General features: G+C 42.3%; 4 protein-coding genes across 5 annotated transcripts; 2 read left to right on the top strand and 2 right to left on the bottom strand.

Moving 5' to 3' along the window:
- Positions 1-292: 292 nt before the first annotated feature.
- Positions 293-3,222, top strand: BCIN_16g02730 (hypothetical protein). Its single transcript, XM_001551788.2, has 3 exons — positions 293-1,680; positions 1,732-1,975; positions 2,030-3,222. The coding sequence occupies exons 1-3, from the start codon at positions 977-979 to the stop codon at positions 2,810-2,812; spliced, it is 1,731 nt and encodes a 576-aa protein (XP_001551838.1). The 5' UTR covers positions 293-976; the 3' UTR covers positions 2,813-3,222.
- Positions 3,223-8,610: 5,388 nt separating this feature from the next.
- On the bottom strand, positions 8,611-10,107 carry BCIN_16g02720 (hypothetical protein). Of its 2 annotated transcripts, XM_024698012.1 has the most exons (2): positions 9,391-10,107; positions 8,611-9,250 (listed from the first exon to the last, which is right to left on the bottom strand). In XM_024698012.1, the coding sequence occupies exons 1-2, from the start codon at positions 9,932-9,934 to the stop codon at positions 8,955-8,957; spliced, it is 840 nt and encodes a 279-aa protein (XP_024553829.1). In that variant the 5' UTR covers positions 9,935-10,107; the 3' UTR covers positions 8,611-8,954. The 2 variants fall into 2 exon arrangements, with proteins under 2 accessions (XP_024553829.1, XP_024553830.1); XM_024698013.1 differs by having other exon boundaries at positions 8,611-10,107.
- A 179-nt stretch (positions 10,108-10,286) lies between these two features.
- BCIN_16g02710 (hypothetical protein) lies at positions 10,287-14,825 on the bottom strand. The gene is made up of 5 exons (XM_024698011.1): positions 13,234-14,825; positions 13,149-13,181; positions 12,836-13,100; positions 12,551-12,790; positions 10,287-12,499 (listed from the first exon to the last, which is right to left on the bottom strand). The coding sequence occupies exons 1-5, from the start codon at positions 13,913-13,915 to the stop codon at positions 10,618-10,620; spliced, it is 3,102 nt and encodes a 1,033-aa protein (XP_024553828.1). The 5' UTR covers positions 13,916-14,825; the 3' UTR covers positions 10,287-10,617.
- A 925-nt stretch (positions 14,826-15,750) lies between these two features.
- Positions 15,751-18,982, top strand: BCIN_16g02700 (hypothetical protein). Its single transcript, XM_024698010.1, has 11 exons — positions 15,751-16,375; positions 16,429-16,526; positions 16,599-16,606; positions 16,665-16,772; positions 16,821-16,939; positions 17,025-17,076; positions 17,124-17,193; positions 17,257-17,320; positions 17,373-18,160; positions 18,242-18,358; positions 18,456-18,982. The coding sequence occupies exons 1-11, from the start codon at positions 16,226-16,228 to the stop codon at positions 18,685-18,687; spliced, it is 1,806 nt and encodes a 601-aa protein (XP_024553827.1). The 5' UTR covers positions 15,751-16,225; the 3' UTR covers positions 18,688-18,982.
- The last annotated feature ends 2 nt before the right edge of the window (positions 18,983-18,984 follow it).

Here is an 18,984-nt window from a genome sequence, read left to right as displayed (position 1 = left end):
ATATCCGCTTGTGCCTTTGTCTACTGGTGACAAGGGCAATGGCAAGCTGATTAAAGTCTCCCCGATGAATGGTTCACCAGTTCGATCAATCAGCTTGCTTGAGATTGAGAGATAACGATAACGAAATAGAATGGTTCATGATTTCGAGGAAATTCCTGTGAGGGGTTTTCGGAGAATTCATCGTCCAATCGAGGCTCGTAAGACACAAATTCGGTACGGACCTTTGCATGCTACCAGTCCGGTCTGGTCTGATTAACCTAGTGTCAAACATCAAACCAAAGTCAAATATATCGAAGTCGATAGTTATTCATGCAATACTACCTCAATACTCCAATGCCTCCATCTGATATCGCGGGGCCAGCTCCTTTCCTAGGCCGAGTAACGTTTTCTCTCTGGAGGCGATTCATGTAATACGTCCTTCGGACCGCCGGTATCTTTTCCTCAAACAGAATACATGAAGGTTTCTGGATCGCCATGATATAGCTCTCTCGATTCGACGGAATCTAGATTGTGCCTTGATACTGCATCAATATTCTGCAAGGACTCCATTTGCTGCAGATTGAACGAAGTCGGAGCAAACTTATGACTGAATGGCTGGCCGCCGTCTCACTAAGTACTGTGGTTTTCTCGAAATAGAATTGAGGCGGAGTATTCAACGAATCACAATATATAATGCGCCTTTCACATCCCGGCAGAGGCTTTTAACCCTCAAAGCCATAACATAGGGCAACGGTCCTGCTGCTGCTCCAACCTGCCAGGTACTGTTCTCCCTGGTACAAGAGTCTTCACCGTCATTGCAATTTATCTCAAGATACATATGACCCATTCAGTGCAAGGTACATAAGGAGAACGCCGACCCTTTGGATATTTATATGTTCCTTGTGCAACCCACCGCCGCGGAATCAGTTCATGTCTCAAAGGGAGCAAACTGGGAGTCGGTGCTGAGACACGGTTCATAAACAATAAGCTTTTCAACATGGGGCTATTTGGCAGATCAAACAAAAAGAAAATACTGCCACCCCAGTCTCGACATTACGATGATTCAAATGAATTACAGAGAGAACCACATCCTACAACGAGACCAAATTGGTTTTATGTCGAAGAACGTCCGCATCACATATCAAATGAATATAATCAACATCGTCCAGCACCACAAGGATGGATAGTGACTCCAATCGAACCACCATCGCCACCACCGAGATATCAAACACATACTATAATGGCGCCGCCCCTACTGCCACCACGAAATGGCGTTGCGTCAATGAATTTGCGATCGGTTACAAATCTATTGAAAGAGACTTCAATACATGATCTGCCGTGTATCGCTGCGATTAACAATGGCGTGGCCGTTATGTCACAACAAACCATCCATCATTATCGTCAAACGACCGCTCTGTACGATACTTTGTCTTCGAAATTATGCTCGGTGGTCACTTCAATTGACGAGGAAAGATTCAGTGGGGATGATCGAGAGCTTACAGTGCCTCAACATTATGATCCGGAATGGCAGGACGAAAAGGAATTAGAGACAACCAGTCGAGATTTGTTTCCGCGGAGCAAGAAATCAAAGGCAGATTTGAAGGATGTCAAATCAAGTGAAACGACGCACACAAATTACTTTTCAAAGGTCCATGCCTATGCCAATTCAAGGTTACCAATGGACCTCAAGCCAATGAGATTGTAGGATTTTCATGCTTCCTTGAATTAAGGCTTTGAGCTAACAAGTCACAGGTACTTTAATACATATCCTCTTATATGCCTCGCTGCTCAATACTCCGAACAAGTCTATTCGAAACCTACTGGACAAGAAAAAGAAACAAGAGTAAATGCAAGAGGAAGGGCAGGGACCGTGATGAAAAGTGTACCAATCGATGATCGGGATGTAATTGTATTTGCGATTCGAGGAACAACACATTCATTTACAGACTGGGCTGTCAATGTCAAGACAAAGCCTACGTCTCCAGAGGGTTTTTTGGTAAGATGAAATTTATTAGGAAATTCTATAAGTCGCTAATCGTTTCTCTCTTAGGACGACCCAGGGAATTTATGTCATTCTGGATTTTTGGGTGCTGCAAAAGACTGGATCAAACCAATAGCAGCTCGACTTCGAAATCTCCTCCAAGAAAATCCTAATCGTACCCAATGTTCTTTACTAATCACTGGGCATTCCGCTGGTGGAGCTATTGCTGCTCTATTATACTCACACATGCTTTCCACAAGTCCCGAAGCTAGATCAGAGCTCAACGTCCTCACGGGATGTTTCAAACGAATTCATTGCATCACATTTGGAACACCACCCATTTCACTCTTACCATTAGAAAAACCAAAAACCCGGGCAGCTTCCAAGTCTATTTTTATGTCATTCATCAACGAGGGTGATCTAGTCGCAAGAGCAGATTTCGCTTATGTCAGATCGCTACTCGATCTCTATTCCACGCCTGCACCCGGGAAATCCGTTCTCCAACCTTTGAGATTAGGACTCAAATCTTCCAAATCTAGTAATACCCTTTTCACGAAGAAGAAACATTCGAAACCCGATCCGCATGTGGATTTGGGACCAGTATGGCATGTTCCCGAAGCGACTCTGAGTAATGCAGGAAATATTGTTCTCTTGCGAGGGGTGGATAGGTTGGGTAATGCGCAAGGAAGTAAGAAGTTGCAGGATCGAATGGATGATGGTGTGATTGCGCAGATTGTCTCGGATGAATTGTTGAGGGGCGTCGTGTGGGGTGATCCGGTTAGTCATATGATGAAACTTTATGCAAGGAGGATTGAGGTTTTGGCTACGAATGCTGTTATGGGACGGACGTGAGGTTGAGAGAGGAGGGTGGCATTTGTGGCGTTAATAGAAAACAGTGGATGAAAAAGTAAAGATGGTCGATACAAGGCGTTAATCATGAATTGGGATGGGTTGGGCGCATATGGTACTATACCCTTTGATCCACTCCGTTTATTTGCAGGAGATGTTTTTAGTGCGGGCGGTCATTTCATATACATATCTATATACAGATATAAATGTATATTCACAAGTACTCTTTTCTCGTCTGATTCTCAATATGTTGGACACCAACCTTGCTTGTTGTTACCTCCAAGTGTAATTCGGGACTTGAATTTGTTGAGAGACAAAATGTATAGGATTCCTGTGCAATCTTGGGAATGTGATGAGGTGAGGTGAGGTGAGGTGATATGGTCGTATTGTATAATATTTGTTTTTAGTTGCGACTACGGAGTAGTCATAGTATTCGTGCTGTTGCTATCGGATGGAAGTTTTTTTGGGGGGGTCTTAAGATTTAAGAGTGGTGTGGATGGGATTGGGGGAGAGAAAGAATTGAAGGTAGAACTGGGACTGGAACTAGAAATGCAAATAGACATAGATCTGGAGCAGGATGGGGTGGGATGGGGTACGTGATCAAAATCTGAATTGCTAGGTAGGTCGTGAGGTATGTAGGTAGAAGGGGTGAGGAATAATTACGCGAAAATTCCATGGCGCAATGTCTCTCTCTGGGAGACTTACGGTTGAATTGAATCCTGGTGAATTGTATTGTACTGGGTTAGGTGGTAGGTGGTTGGGTAGTTGTATTCTGGATGGGAGGAGATGGTTCCAGTTTCAGTCGCATAGGTTATATATGTATATATATATATATATATATCTACTCTATCCTCATTCTGTAGGACAGGGAAAGGTTCTGTGATTCTGTCGATTTACTTGATGCAGCCTGTATACTACCTATTGATCGGTATTGTATCCCTTTTATGTGTATCTAGATTGGTAAGCTGTGGGATTTTTTGTTGATTGGTGTGTGAGCGGAAAGATGAAAGTTTGTATGAGGGTTTGTGTGAGGTTGAGAATAGTGGTTCGAGGATGGAAGTTCAAGAAGGGGGGGGGGGGGGGGGGGTGGGGGGTTGGAGTTGATAGATGATAGATGATGGAGATTTTGATGGCGGGGGAGTTGTAGTGGAGGTATAGCTGCTTTGTGGATGAATATAAGAATAAGGATGGGGATAAGGATAGTGATTTGAGGATATGATTCTTAGAAGGCTAGCTTTATAGTTGGTAGGCGATGAAGACTTTGCTAGCGAGGGGGCTGTGGTATAGGTATGATTGTTTGTGTGGCTGGAAAGCTGGTAATCTTGCCGGTGGGATGTGGTGTGGTGTGTACTTTTGTTGGCTGTGTGATTGTATGGATGAACTTAAAACGCTTTTATAAAAGATGAAGTAAGACTGTATAGCTTGCAATTGAAAGAATGGAACGGAGAGGACTGTAAAAGATGATGTCGTGTCATCACGTGTAAATCCATTTATCATATGGGAGAAGGACTTCTTCAGGATGCAGATATATTATCACCACTTCATATGAAACATAAGCAATATACTATTTTCATCTCACATTGAGTCGTGCCGTTATTACTGTTATCATTCTTAGTCAAAATCAATCAACTCGATCCCCAATTTTGGATTCCCACTCATGTATTATTCATTCACGCAACATTCTTGTCACGACGCAAGCTACAGCTACAGCTCCCCACCCAAATTCCGATCTTCACACCTTCCAAAAACATCAAAAATTCATTCCTCATACTCAAAGCCCAGTATCTTACTTTTCCTTGTCTCGAAAAATGGGCCAAAAATACCGTCGTTCTCATCATGTTCTTCTCTATACATCGACAGATTACGCAACGAAAGGATCACAATTGTTGAATTTTGGGGTTTTGAATAGGTATTTGTATTTTAAATAGCCACTCAATCATGTTCAAAACGAACAAACTGAGGGATGTGGCCAAGAAAGAAAAGAATTCACGTGCAGAGTGATGACCTGCACACTACACTATGTGGATTTCTAGTTCCGTAGGATTATTAAGCTCCATTGACGGGACAGTCCAAGAAAGAAAAAGAAAAAAGGAGTTGCGCCATGAAGGCCTGCCATGTGGCCCTGGTATCGTATGTGTTAGCAGATATTCAGAAATTGATCTGCATCAGAGCGCACAAGATTGAGATATTGTTCATATTAACAGCCGCGATCACTGATCATCAAGTCCCCATTGAAGGTTCACTCAGAAGCGTTGTGAAACGAGTGCTTATTTTTAATCATGACAAGGAACCCAACGACCACGAGAGAGGAAAGAAGAAACTTACTCAATGTTTGTCATGTTTGATAGGAATTGATAGGACTATTTCTTTTGATGTGAGTTTACTTTTGCTAGAGATATGGCCGGATTTGCTTGGAGTGAAGTTTTTTGGGAAAGAGCTCTCCTCTAGCTCGGCAAACATTTGGTGGTGATGATGTTGACCTCCTTCCTCCATTTGCATCAAGGGCGGCCCACCTTGCAGACTTCATTTTGAAACGAGTAGTAAGGCTAGGGTGATTGGCTTAATGGTGATGATTGTGATTTTAGTGTAAAGAATTGAGAAGAAGAAATACATTGTGGGAATGATGATACATAAATTAATCAAAATGAAGATGGGAGCTGGACATTTCACGAGATGATTTTTGGGGTATTATACGAAAAGGTTGCGATGTCGTTACTTTCTTTTGGGCATTTGAACTCTTCCGTCTGTTGTAGCTCTTTTACAATCACCTTTTCTATGTCTGTTGAACTCAAGCTTCAAACTTGAAGCTTCATTCAATCTAGTGAGCTCGGAGATTGATCGACTGGATATGTAAATAAGGCATTTGAATCTTCATTCTATCCCCTAAGTTCTTAAAATAATTAAATAGATGTGCAATTAAGGCATATCAAGTTACTAAATCTCATCTATCTTTCAAACTCGTCTGACTTATCTTTTTTCTGTCCATTAAGTACTTGGTCTCATTACAATTGTTCTATTACATATATCGAACCCGCATTCATGTGGAAGGATCGTCTTCTATCATTCTGTCCAAATATACCGACGATCCTTTCATTCGCTTGTGTAATACCATGTGCTCTTCATTTCATTGCCATTTCATCACCAGTATTCGATATACGTCTTACCGTAATTAGAAGCCAACTTCACGTCCATACTCTGTTCCAGCACTTCACTCTCTGCATCTTTCTGCTCATCTCAATCAGAGACAAACAATCTTTTACCACCATTAATTTGCATTCAGTATGAAATACGTACCTAGATATCATTTTTACAAACCACAAGTTTCACATTCGCACTCTCCATCCCAAAACTCACACTTTAAATCTCAAGACGAATCAGACAATAGCACAACTCCCTTTGGTCCAGATATCCATGAATATAAGTACAATTATCAGATTTAATCCATTAAATTCTCTGATAGATAATTGATGTGGAGTATCTACCAGTCACCTATCTATAGGCTTCTCATCTCCCACGCTCGCTTCACACCAAGAAATTTCGTATCAACCCGCAAGTCCTATTTCGAATACCTACCTAGTCACCCGCCTGCTGTTCTTATATAAACATTAATATCTTCAACCAATTTCACATATCCTCACACACTGACACCAAATATCAACTCCCGGCACTTATCACAGAGAACGCTCGACCTAGTAGTATTTGTTTCATTACTGTACAATATCTAGTAGTGAAATCTAAAAATAAATAAATAGATAAAGGTTTCTATAGCTTTAGAACCTAGATGTTGAGATATTATTTTCTAGCGAGGAAGCTGTCGACTAGTAAATTAGAGACAAATTAGAGTGAGGAAAGACACGAAATATTCAGCGCGAAAAGTGGGGCGTTAAGGGGAACTCGATATTTACCGACTTGGGTGGAGAGGTTGGTTGTTGGGTTATTTTTCACATCGTACTCAAGGTGAGATGAGATTCGAGGATCAGTTCTTGTTTGTTTTGATTTTTCTTGGGCTTAGGAGGGTTGAGATTAAGATCAAGGATTTCTTTGTAATCGTTGATAGCACAGTTGAAAATATTGCGGTGTCGATCAGGAGAAAGCAAGAAAATTGGGATAGGAAAAGTTTTAAGAAAATCACAGGGTGGGTAAGTGTATCTATCTATCCACAAGGATTTGTATTTGAGTATCTGAGTATGGGAATCTACGGTGGGTTCATTGAGACTAAACGTAGGTAGGGAATGATGATATATAATCTCATCTATATTTTTCCTTGAGATTCAACACTCGCATCTAAGATCTCATTTTCTATATTTCATCATCTAACTATAACTACCACAGCCACTACCAAGAAAATAGCAAAAAAAAAAACCCCCCCTAAATAACTACACAAATATTAGTCAAGATCCCTCAATCAAACACAAATTCAATCTCAGCATCAACAAATCTCAGATGGAATGAGTATGAATATACCGTGTATATACATGTTTATCATCATTATCGTAAACGATCAAAAGGTAAGATAATCATCATAGATGGAAGTTGAGAAGGCAGAAAAATGCGGAAGAGTAGGGTACTTACTTGTGGTATTGACGTTTGATGTTTGTCGTGTTTGATGGATTAGATGGAGGTATTTGTATTCAAGCTGAAATGAAGAGCAATATATATGGATAGGAGGTTGGGTTTGGGTGGAGATGGGAGAAGGGGCAGGAAGGTGAACTTAGATGTGAAGGTGAATGTGAATATGAATGTGAAATATCAAGATCGAAAATTTGCACAGAGAGAAAATCACCCGCGATATGTATTGTCGAGTATGAACACCGAATTTACGTAAAGCACGAAGAAAGAATAAAAACACTCACATATAGACAGACATGCAATACAGAAGAAGAAAGAATCTCATTCTCCCATCTCACTCTATATCAATATCTAAAAGCTCATTTTCTTTCCTCTCCTCTCAAGGTCCCACGCGTTTCCTCCTTCCTCTCACCCCGCACCCCAATTCACATTCCCATCCGAGAAAAACCATCTGCCGTTATCCTCAACACCAAGACCATCGACGAACATCCAACTCAACTCAACTCAACTCAACTCAGCACCAATCTTCAAAACGAGACAACCACTCCTGAAGGCCATAGCCAATCTCACCCAAACTCCAGTCCCCAAAGCGCTAAAATCCACAAGTGAATAAATAAACATAATAAACACCTCCCTAAAATTCAACATGGCGCATCCACTCCATTGCCGTCCCCATCCAATCCCCCCAAAAATCACTTTCGTAAATTTAAAAAACCTTGATCTGAAATCAACTATTTCTCACATAACACATAACACATAGCACATAGCTACCTCTCTATTCAAAACAAAACACACCTTTCTTTATAAGTCAATATCTAGGATCGATTATAATAGATACTACATACCTAGGTAATCTCTATCCACATTCATCTCACACACACAAAAAAAAAAATAAGCGAGAAACTTTAACCTTATTTGAAACCCAGCACATAGCCAGCCAGCCAGCCAGCCAGCCTAAAAGGAATACAAATCTTCCTTTTTCTACTTCTCTCAAACCACTACGGAATGAATTCTTTCGTATTTCTGAGACACAATGCATGATTGCTGATTGTATATATGTATGTATGTTGACATACCAACGAATGAACTTGGGAATCCAATAGAATTATCGCTATGAAATGCGATATTGGAACCGATGTATTTTTTTTAGCAGCATGTAAGTCTTGCGATCTATGGCTTGGACGGTTTCGCGACGATTTCAACCGATGTAGCTATTCCACTTTCTAACACGGTGTTACCGGGTCTTCAATTGTTCGGATAGATGAACCATCTATTTCATATCACATCCCGTGAGAGCGACTCAGCTAATTATGTATATCCGTATGCATGGTATACCATAAATACCAGCAAGTTAATCAATATAACAATACAAACCCAGCAAAGCATCTTATCCCTACATTATTCCTTCCATACGATCATGAAAAAGATGCTATCACAAACCTCCACTTCTACTTTCGCTTCGCCTATCCTTTTTTTTTCGTATGATCCCCACCCCCCCTACCTTTAACCTCTACAACCCTCTCTAAAACTATTTACCTACTCTCTCAATTGCCAACCAAACAATACACATAAGCATCTAACACGAAGCAAAAGAAGCAATAAGTACCACCGCCACACACTGCATTAGCAACGCAGCTGCTCCCAGAACACCACCCGGACTCTTCATCTTACTCTCCAACCCTCCCGCTCCGCTCGTACTAGTTGTTGTCTGCGCACTCCCACTCCCACTCCCACTAGCACCCGTCGAATAAGGAGCTCCCGTAGTCGTAGGAGTAAATCTACTAAATTCTGTCGCCGTATAGCTTGTCAATCTAGCCGTTGCACTCCCGGTAATACTCCCCGTCGTCCATACAGTATTTCCCGTATAATAATCTACGCAATTTCGAAGCAAAGTCAGTACAGAGGCACAAAGAGAGAATTTTTTTTTTCTTTTTCACAAAGTCAATGAACAACCCAAAGCGATCCAAAAAGCCCCACGATCACAAATCACAAAATGAGAAAATCCCACTAACTGCTAACGGCCGTCTGATTTGGAAACTTATCCGTTCCAAGCACCGCATCCGGTGTCGTCAATGCTTCCGTCGCATTCAGGGACGAGAAAAAGTTCGTAAACGGTTGTACGGGTGTGGCCGTACATTCCGCGTGACTCAGACTTGAAATGGCAGCATCGCTTTCCTCTCTGGTAGTATTTTGATATCCATGTGCTAGGTAACAGTCCGTACAAGCTGCTTCGAGTTCCCACAATGAAGATGGACAGATGCATTCCTGCTCGGCGAGAAAATCAATGGGAGAGGTGCCATTGGCAAGGCAGGCGTAGATGATATAGTTACTGCGCTCGCAAGGGAAAGGAGAATTGGCCATGATTTCCAATCGTTTCCCAGCAGAACTTCTAACAAGGCTAACGTTCGATAGATTGGGAAAACACATCTCGTATAGGTAATTCTGATTGGGGTGAGGTGTTTCCTCAACTTGCCGAAGGGCAAGGGGCAGTGTACTCTCGAAAGCAGCTGACATGCCTATAGTAAGGAGAAAGATGAGGGTTTTGTATTGAACCATATTGATTGAGTGGCCTTGAATTTTGGGAATAAGAAAAATGATGAATGGATCAATTGCAGTAGGAAAAGAACAGACTGGAAATGTCAAATAAGTAAGACGAAGTAAAGAAGAGCCTCCCTCGTAGAACATAACAAGGAAATTGATGAAGATTAAAAGTGTCGTAATCTTACGCCAAGACAATAAAGCGATGTGAGTTTATATCACTATGATTCGTCTGTTAATCAACGACCGTTGTATTTTAGCGCCACTATGTTCGAAAATTGTCCACGGTGTACAAGCTTAACTGAACATTAAAATTACATCGTAGCCTGCCCAATTGAATTTTACCCGGTCGGGTAACCTTATTTGGTTCTGAGAAAGGGCCAATGAAAATTGTGTTGATTGAGTAGTCTGAATATATTCATTGATGGGAATAATACTAACATCATTGTATCTACCTACAGATATTACGAAAAATTTCATTAGTCATGAGAATGTAATCACTAGAATTACTAGAACTACATGCGGGTTCGAAGATTTTGCTGAAGATAAAACCGAGAAGCTCGCATAGACCGCCTAGACTGCCTGAATCGCTTGAAAGATCAAAATGGGGCTTCCAAAAACGAGAAATTGTTTTCATTGTGCACTGATCTGAAGAATGAATTGTACACTGAATGTTACCTGAACAAAAATCAGTGTGAGCTTTAAGTGCAGTTCGAAGAAGCGCTTGATGTTGCAATGCCGGATTGAGAATCTGATTCCTTCACGATATCATCTGTAGCACCCTCCGAGATCCCAAGAGCCGACTTCTGCTGAGCGTCGCCGTTTGTCTCTATTTCCAAAATTTTGGTGGCTTCTTGGGATTGCTTCTCGGTAGGAATTTCTTCAAGGCCATTGTTGACTGACGAAGAGGTTCCAGTAATCTCGTAAGGTGAATTGGAGATAGCGACATTCAAATCTTTGTCAGGCTCAATTTTGATTGCGACATCTGAAAGTGTTGAGTCGTTTCCTGCTGCAGTATCTTTTAATTTCAAATCTTCCCCATTTCCTCCTTTCTTCTCATGGCAATCTTCATCTTCAGCATCTTCCACATCACCATCAGTACCAGCTTCACTATCCTCTTTCAACTCAATCACTTCCTCCATACCCTCCTCGCAAACAGTAAGCACTAGTCCTTCATCCTTACTGTAAACCCTGAAGCCAACGATACAAACCGCATTCCATGGTTCTGGCTCATCTTCACCAGCCTCCCTTTCCTTTGGGCGTTTCGGCTCGGTTGACTGATTTCGTGGCTTAAGAGTCGGATCATCGTCACTATACATATCATAATCCGAAAGAGGACTTGCACTTGACTCCCCCTCCGAAGTAACATATAGACCTGGTTTCGAAGAAGGAGGAGGAGGCCCTCGACCATGATTTGGTGGACGACTCGGATTTCTACGAAGATTAACAAAGCTTGGAGGTGGAGGTAGTGATTTGCGGCGATTAGATCCGGATCTCGAGATCATCGTATACGGTGAACGTGGAGATGAACCATTACTCTTTGGAGTTACGGGAGTTGTCTGGGACTCATTAGAAGATGGTGTAAAGCCTTCTGTCTGTACTGCTTTGTCCCTTTCATTTGTGGGTTGTGTATCAACTGTAGTGTTCATTGACTCCTCATTGAGATCTTCGGTTTGCATTGACTTGTCTTGTTTCTCGACTTGAACTTCTGGAATATCTTCCGTTTGAACACCTTGATCCTTTAGCTCACGTTCTTCTTGTTCCTTTGCCCACTCAGTATCTTTTGCTGCTTTACCTTCACGTTTCTCATAATTCTTCTTCTTTTGCTTCCTTAGTATCTCCCGCGCAATGTGTCTTTTCTCCCAAAGGACTTTACGTTTAGCAATCCTGGATTCTCGGGCCTTTGCTTTATCTAGAGCCTTTCTGGATTTAATTCTTAACTCCATATGAGACAATCCTTTCTGGTGAGCCAGATCGTAAGCTAGACCAACTTTAGCTAATTTTTCATTATCTTCCCTTTGACTCAATTCATCTTTAACGACATCTTCAACACTCTGTCGATCCTTATCCCTTTCTGCTATGACCATCATATATACTGTATATGTTCCGGCGGAGAGACTTTTCAATTCAGCAACCACACTTCGCCTCATAAGATAATTCCCATGGCTTCGGACGATATAATCTTCTTCATCGGGTGAATTAATCTCATGAACCCGAAACTGCAATCTGAAGTTGTATTGACCATGTAGACCAATAAAGTACCTGTCGTCGAGTTGACTCATAACCAAAACTATGGGTGATTCCTTCTTAAGCGTTATGGTGAACTTCTGTTCAAACTCGGATCTCCATGGCACCTCTACACTGACCCAGTCTTGGGTCAATCTCCAATCAGGACTGTCCATGAACAACCGAGTGCGATCGAAATGTTGATATTTGCGTAGTAAATCCTGATATGAAATCCAGAAAACACTATCGTTTCCAAATTTGTGGTTGAGCTCTATCTGAGCTTCAGGGGTGAATTCCTTGCTTCCATCTGACCATGGACCTTCCCAATTACCTTTTTTGATCTTTCCCCACGGATTCCTTCACATGCAATTGTTAGTGATAACTCTAAAGCCTATTTGAAAGACAAACCGTAATTTTAGGAGACGTTCGCCAGTAGATAACTCTCTAGCCTCCATAATAACGTATGCATGGCCTTCAGATATTCCATCTCTATTGCCATAACCGTAATCGAGAAGACCAGTAGAGCAACCAAAAAGGAATTCTTTATTGACCTTGAGAATTTCATTATGCCAAAATTCATCGGTATCAAGAATATCCGAAGTAAGAAGTTCCGTAGTTACGCCTCCTGTCAAATCTTCAAGACCCTCCCTATGAATTGTTAGTTGATATATGAGATGATAAAGATGTAATTACCCTATCCATCCTCCACTCAAAGAAAAGAAATCCCCGTGTGCTTTAGCGTAAGCCTTTTCGAGAAGAGGAAGCCATGTTTGATTTGGATCTTTACATTGAGCGAAGAATAATGACTGAGATCCGGTTTGATACGTTTTTCGATAATCCTTTTCAACATCCTCTCGGTCAGTTTGCTCGAGTAGATGCCTGTGGACCGAGGGTGAATCCCAATCTGGCGATTTTAGATAGAGCTTGTCATCGATGATCGAAATGATCCATTCACCATCTAATTTTTATCAGCCAGGAATACTCATTGTCCAAGGAGGAATTTTACCACGATGGAACACAAAACCATATATCCCAATTTCTAAAACAACATTGTTAGACCCAACTTTAAAATACAAATCCTTGATACTGACTTGTGTCCCATTCAACACATATTCTTTGAATTCCGTCGTCTGTATTTGCCAATGCTGTCAAACTAGCCATCAACCAACAATCCCCAAGACTTCCTTGTTTGACATCCGAAGGAGAAATTTTATCTCCTAAGAATGTTGGCTTATCGAATATTTCGTGAACTCTCTTGACGGCCTTCGGCCCGGAGGATGTAGGATTGAGAAGAGCCTGTTTGCAAACTTCAAATCTTATTTCATCAAGTGTATTTAGACAATTTCCTTTCTCCCATTTCAAGTCCCAGTCTATATCAAAGCTGGCGTCGCGAAACCGCATATTAACGCGCCTACATTCTTTAACAAGTTTCTTGACTTTGGCTCTGCATTCTTGAACCGCTCTTTCAAAGTCTTCGGAAACGAGCTGGTTCTGCGGACCAGGTGGAGGAACAATAACGGTCTTTGCAGATGTGCCCTTCGCAAAAGGTGCTGCATTTGGTAAAACTTTTGTAGCTTTACTAAATTTTGATACCGAGAATCGAGACCAAAGTTTATCGATCGTATCTTGAGGGGCTACGTATTTGTTCCTCTTCTTTGATTTCTTATTGTTCCCTTGAAACGGCGGAGGAGGAGGTGGTGGTGAGGGTCTTGGACCCTGTCGGCGTCGTCTTCTACTGTTATCGGAATCGCTTGAAGATGCCGTAGAAGACATGATACCTTTGATGATTGATGATTGTCTGCGAAAGTGAAAAGGCAAGAAAAAAAGACCAACGATAATCAAACGAAAGCAACGATCTCTTACGTCAAATCACCATGGCGATGGGATGCTTAAATCACCATCACTCTCCAGCCTTGCACTCTCCGTCTTCATCAGCTTACCAGATAGGCAGACACTGCGCCCAAATGCCATTCGCTGTCGCCTCCGCAAAAAGGAAGGCTCCTGTCGAACCATTTGCTCGGAAGAAAAGACGTGCATAAGTTGGCAGCCGATAAGGTCGCACGAGACTCCCATTGAATAATCCATTGCTTGCTGACTCTGCTTACTCTGCTGACGCTTGACTCGGTGCGCCAGGAGCACTTCTTTTCTGCCGCAAAGCTTGGATGTGGAAATAACATCCCCTCGATATAAATGCGTGGCGATAGAACGACACATGATCCAAGGTGTTTATATATTTGTGTCAATCGACAGCAAGTCCACGTTAACATCGGATGTCTACATATGAACGACTTGACACAGCGAGGATTCGCAATGCGGAGGACTGGCTCGAGACTGGCCAGAGGTACCCATCAATGCACAGACCTTGGTAGCCCTTACGCTAAAGAATGTCGGCTTTCGGTTGTATCAAGCAACAGTCAATAGATGCGCGCCATTGATTGACCCGATCCAACCATCTTGCCACTTCATGTTCATGTTCATGTTCATGCATATGTGATTCCTTCGTACGCAGATGCAAGTTGGACGTATGGATACCGCAACGCCCAGACATCTATTGGAGGTTCACAACAGTATGGAATTGTTGGCGTCGTGATGAGCCTCACCTCGGGCCGTGTCTTTTTCGTCTTCCGTACCACCCACCCACCTGCATTGTGCCGGCACTCTCGCACTGATCACACTCGAATTCCGCAAGGCTTTTGATTTCAAGGTCCTGTTTCTGCAGATTTGGGCGAGACACGAATCACTGGTCAGAAACCCCCTTTGCGGTACTCAGTCTAGAACTTGGAGACGAACGTGATGTATTGTAGACATTGCATTCTTAGTTAGGTGTCTGTGAAGCTATCTTACAATCTTATTGTGATGCAAGTCATCCCGCTTCGGCTCGTGCATTGCGTCAGATAAGCTTAGCATCGAGATGAAGAGGAAGATAACCATGGTTGCTTGTGAGGCCGAATCTCTGTCGTCAGAGCCATGATGAGCTTGCTGCTCTCTGTCGATTCTATGTGTCGGTTAAGGTTCCTACGATGCTAAACTGCTAAGAATACCATATTCCTCGCGTCCCCTATCCGTCCATGTCTTGTGGTGCCATTCGTTTTGACTCTGCGTGAAAACAGGGTGACAGGATAATGATGAGCCATATTCATCAGCACGTTGGTACTCTCACCCCATGTGCCGCTCGCTCAACCTGCCGTTCACGAATTCGACGACAACACTACTGAAAGATCCCACCAATGAGAACGGCTTCAAAAGAGCGTTCAACGGTAAGCATCTGTTCGCCAAAACATCGGAAAACTGCATTCGGTATCTCGGTTTAATTTACATGCGTGTTTGGTGGGGGGTGCAAGAAACAATGGTTGAACGCCTCGCAAATCATAGCGAGTTCTATCAAATACAGACTCGCACACGACTCCTTTCCTTCTTAGCAATACTACTTCCTCACTCATATCGATCTAATCCATGATTCTCACAACATCGTACCGGCCAAGGAATCCCGACTGTCAATATTCTGTGACCTTATGAACTTATCGACTCAGTCACCTCATCTCATCCCACTTCCCACTTCCAGTCCCTAGTGATCCATTCGTACCTTATTCTTGAAACACCCAATCCCGGACACGATCTCTCCATAATTATCTTAGCATGGCGAATCCACCGCGGGGTACAGGTTTGGCAAGTCGGTGCAATGATGAGCTTTCATTGATTCGATTATCAATCGATTATGTGCACTGGCTCAACCATCAGTTTGTCCCCCGCGCTACGGCAGGAATGCTAAAGTATGAAATGTCGTTGCATGAGGTCTTGTTGTCACTGCGGCAATTAGAAAGTAGTCAAACCTGATGAACCAAAAGATCAGACCTTTCTCTCTGCCCCACAATTCAAAAAGGATACTTCGCAATACCTTCTGGCTGTATTCTTCCTATTTAAAATACTTATAACGTTATCCCTTGGAACTTTTCTTGCTTCATTGATTGTTCTTTGTTCCCCTTCTAGATACCCGCTTGTTGACGAACAGTTGTATCATTACTTATTTTGCCTCCATCCATCAACACGCCCCCGAATAGATATCAGGTTGTCTTTTAGCTCATCATGGAACCCTCAAATCATGAACAAATACCAGACAAGCCAAGATACATTGACTTTCCATCTTTGGAACATGGTACGGTTATAGATGGAAAAATGGCCCTGAATCGGTGGTCTCACACGATCACAAATGGCCATGACTTTCCAGGAGCCCAGGTAAGAATATACAAAGCATGGTCAACGATTACATGTGCTGAATCTGTTTCTAGGCAATGCTTTACGCGGCAGGAGTGCCAAATCGGGAAATGATGAAGACTGCACCTCACGTTGGGATATCCACTGTATGGTGGGAAGGAAACCCATGCAAGTATGTTCTCTATCTCTGGATATGCAATCTACCACGAAGACGATAATGGATTTAGCTGACATAGTACTGTAGTATGCATCGTAAGTAACACGAGATAAGGAGCTCTTGCAAGACATACAATTTAACAAATGCTTGTAGTACATGACCTCGGAAAGCTAGTCAAGGAATCAGTACAGAAGCAAGGTATGCTCGGATGGCAATTTAACACTGTGGGAGTCAGTGATGCCATTACCATGGGCGGAGAAGGCTTGTAGAACGTTCTTATCTTGAGGGGTTTTCATTAACACGTAGCAGGCATGAGATTCTCTTTGCAGACACGTGAGATCATTGCAGATTCGATCGAGACTGTCACATGTGCCCAACACCATGATGCAAATATCTCAATTCCTGGTTGTGATAAAAATATGCCTGGAGTATGTATGGTCTTTGATGTTTTGGTGGAGATAAATTACCAGAACTCACTTCCTGATATAAGCTCGTGTTTTAACATCGGGTCAGGTTATTATGGCTGCTGCACGTCACAATAGACCATTCGTTATGATTTACGGAGGTCAGTTTGTTTGTCACTATATACTTCAGAAGTCTGACCCTCTCTAGGTTCAATCAAGAAGGGTTATTCCAAGTTGATGAAAAAAGAAATAAATATCAGCAGTTGTTATGAAGCAAGGTAAGGAGATACTCATTGATATACATGTTTGCAGTCCAGATTTAACACAGTAGTGGTATTTAGTGGAGCGTTTACCTACAATAAACTTCACGCCGCTGTTGAGGGTGCAACTCCAAGTGATGTTATGGTAAGATCATGATGAATGTCTAGGGTCGGATTTGTTATTGATGAACATTTAGGAAGATTACGAACAAAACGCTTGCCCTGGTGCTGGTGCCTGTGGTGGGATGTACACAGCCAACACAATGTCCACCGCCATCGAATCTATGGGACTTTGTCTCCCAGGATCTTCATCAAATCCAGCCGATTCACCGGCCAAGATGAGAGAATGTGTGAAAGCCGCTGAAGCGATCAAAATTTGTATGGAAAAGAATATTCGACCGCGAGACTTGTTAACCAAGGAATCCTTTGAGAATGCTTTGGTAATTACAATGGCACTTGGTGGAAGTACTAATGCCACACTCCATTTCCTCGCTATGGCTGGTACAGCTGAAGTTCCACTTACCATTGATGATATTCAAAGAGTAAGCGATAAGATCCCATTCTTGGCAGATCTACAACCTTCCGGAAGATTCTGTATGGAGGACCTCTACAATATTGGTGGAACACCAGCCGTCATTAAGCTTCTCGTTGCTGCAGGCTTGATGAATGGTGATATCCCAACTGTTACAGGAAAAACTTTAAGGGAGAATGTTGAAAGTTGGCCATCACTACCACAAGAACAGACTCTCATTCGACCTTTGAGTAATCCAATTAAACAGACTGGTCATTTACAGATTCTTCGAGGAAACCTTTCGCCTGGTGGAGCAGTGGCAAAAATCACAGGCAAAGAAGGTCTGGTATTTACTGGCAAGGCAATGGTTTTTGATAAAGAACATGAACTTGATCATGCATTGAATAAGGGTGAGATTCCGCATGGAGAGAATCTCGTCTTGATTGTAAGATATGAAGGACCTAAAGGAGGACCGTAAGTTTTCTTTTTGCAGTCAAGAGCCCCCCTTAGCCATCCTTGTGTCTTTCATTGTTCTAAAAACTAACATCTATATAGTGGAATGCCTGAACAGTTGAAAGCCAGTGCTGCGATTATGGGTGCTGGTCTCAAGAATGTCGCTCTTGTTACCGATGGGCGATATTCTGGTGCTAGTCACGGATTTATTGTAGGACAGTACGTATTACCATTCCTCATATGAATTCCCCTCGGCAGATTATCTACATTCAAAACAGACTCTCCCACTGTAGAGCATATTACTAACACAATTCAGCGTCGTCCCCGAGGCAGCAGTCGGTGGTCCCATCGCCGTTGTAAGAAATGGCGATATAGTAACCATATCTGCCGAATCTAATACTTTGAGTATGAATGTATCAGATGAAGAAATCGCAGAGAGACTCAAGTCTTGGAAACCCCCCAAGAGTGCAGTTAATAGAGGTGTATTGGCAAAATATGCTAGACTTGTGGGAGATGCGAGCCATGGAGCCATGACGGATTTATTCTAGAAGCAAGGTGAGAAGAAGGAAGATAAAATGGTTAGAGGTATACGGTACTTGGTAGATGATGGTTTTATGATAGATTGAGAAGATTGGGCTTAGATTTCTCATGTTATTTCGTCTTTCGAATACTAGAAATCTCATTAACTCGTGGATGTTCTCCATTGTAGCAACTGTGAAATGGGACTTTCTGAAGAGCGATGATTTAAATGGGAATCCACAATCTTTCAATTCTTATGCGTTTGAAAGAAAAAGGAACAACTGGACTTCACATAAGTTTCATAGATCTACTAGGTAATTCTGAGG

Source organism: Botrytis cinerea, chromosome 16 (assembly GCF_000143535.2).
Source record: "Botrytis cinerea B05.10 chromosome 16, complete sequence".
Lineage (NCBI taxonomy): Eukaryota > Fungi > Ascomycota > Leotiomycetes > Helotiales > Sclerotiniaceae > Botrytis > Botrytis cinerea.
Note: the sequence above shows the minus strand (reverse complement) of the source record. Positions and strands in the feature narration are given on the sequence as shown.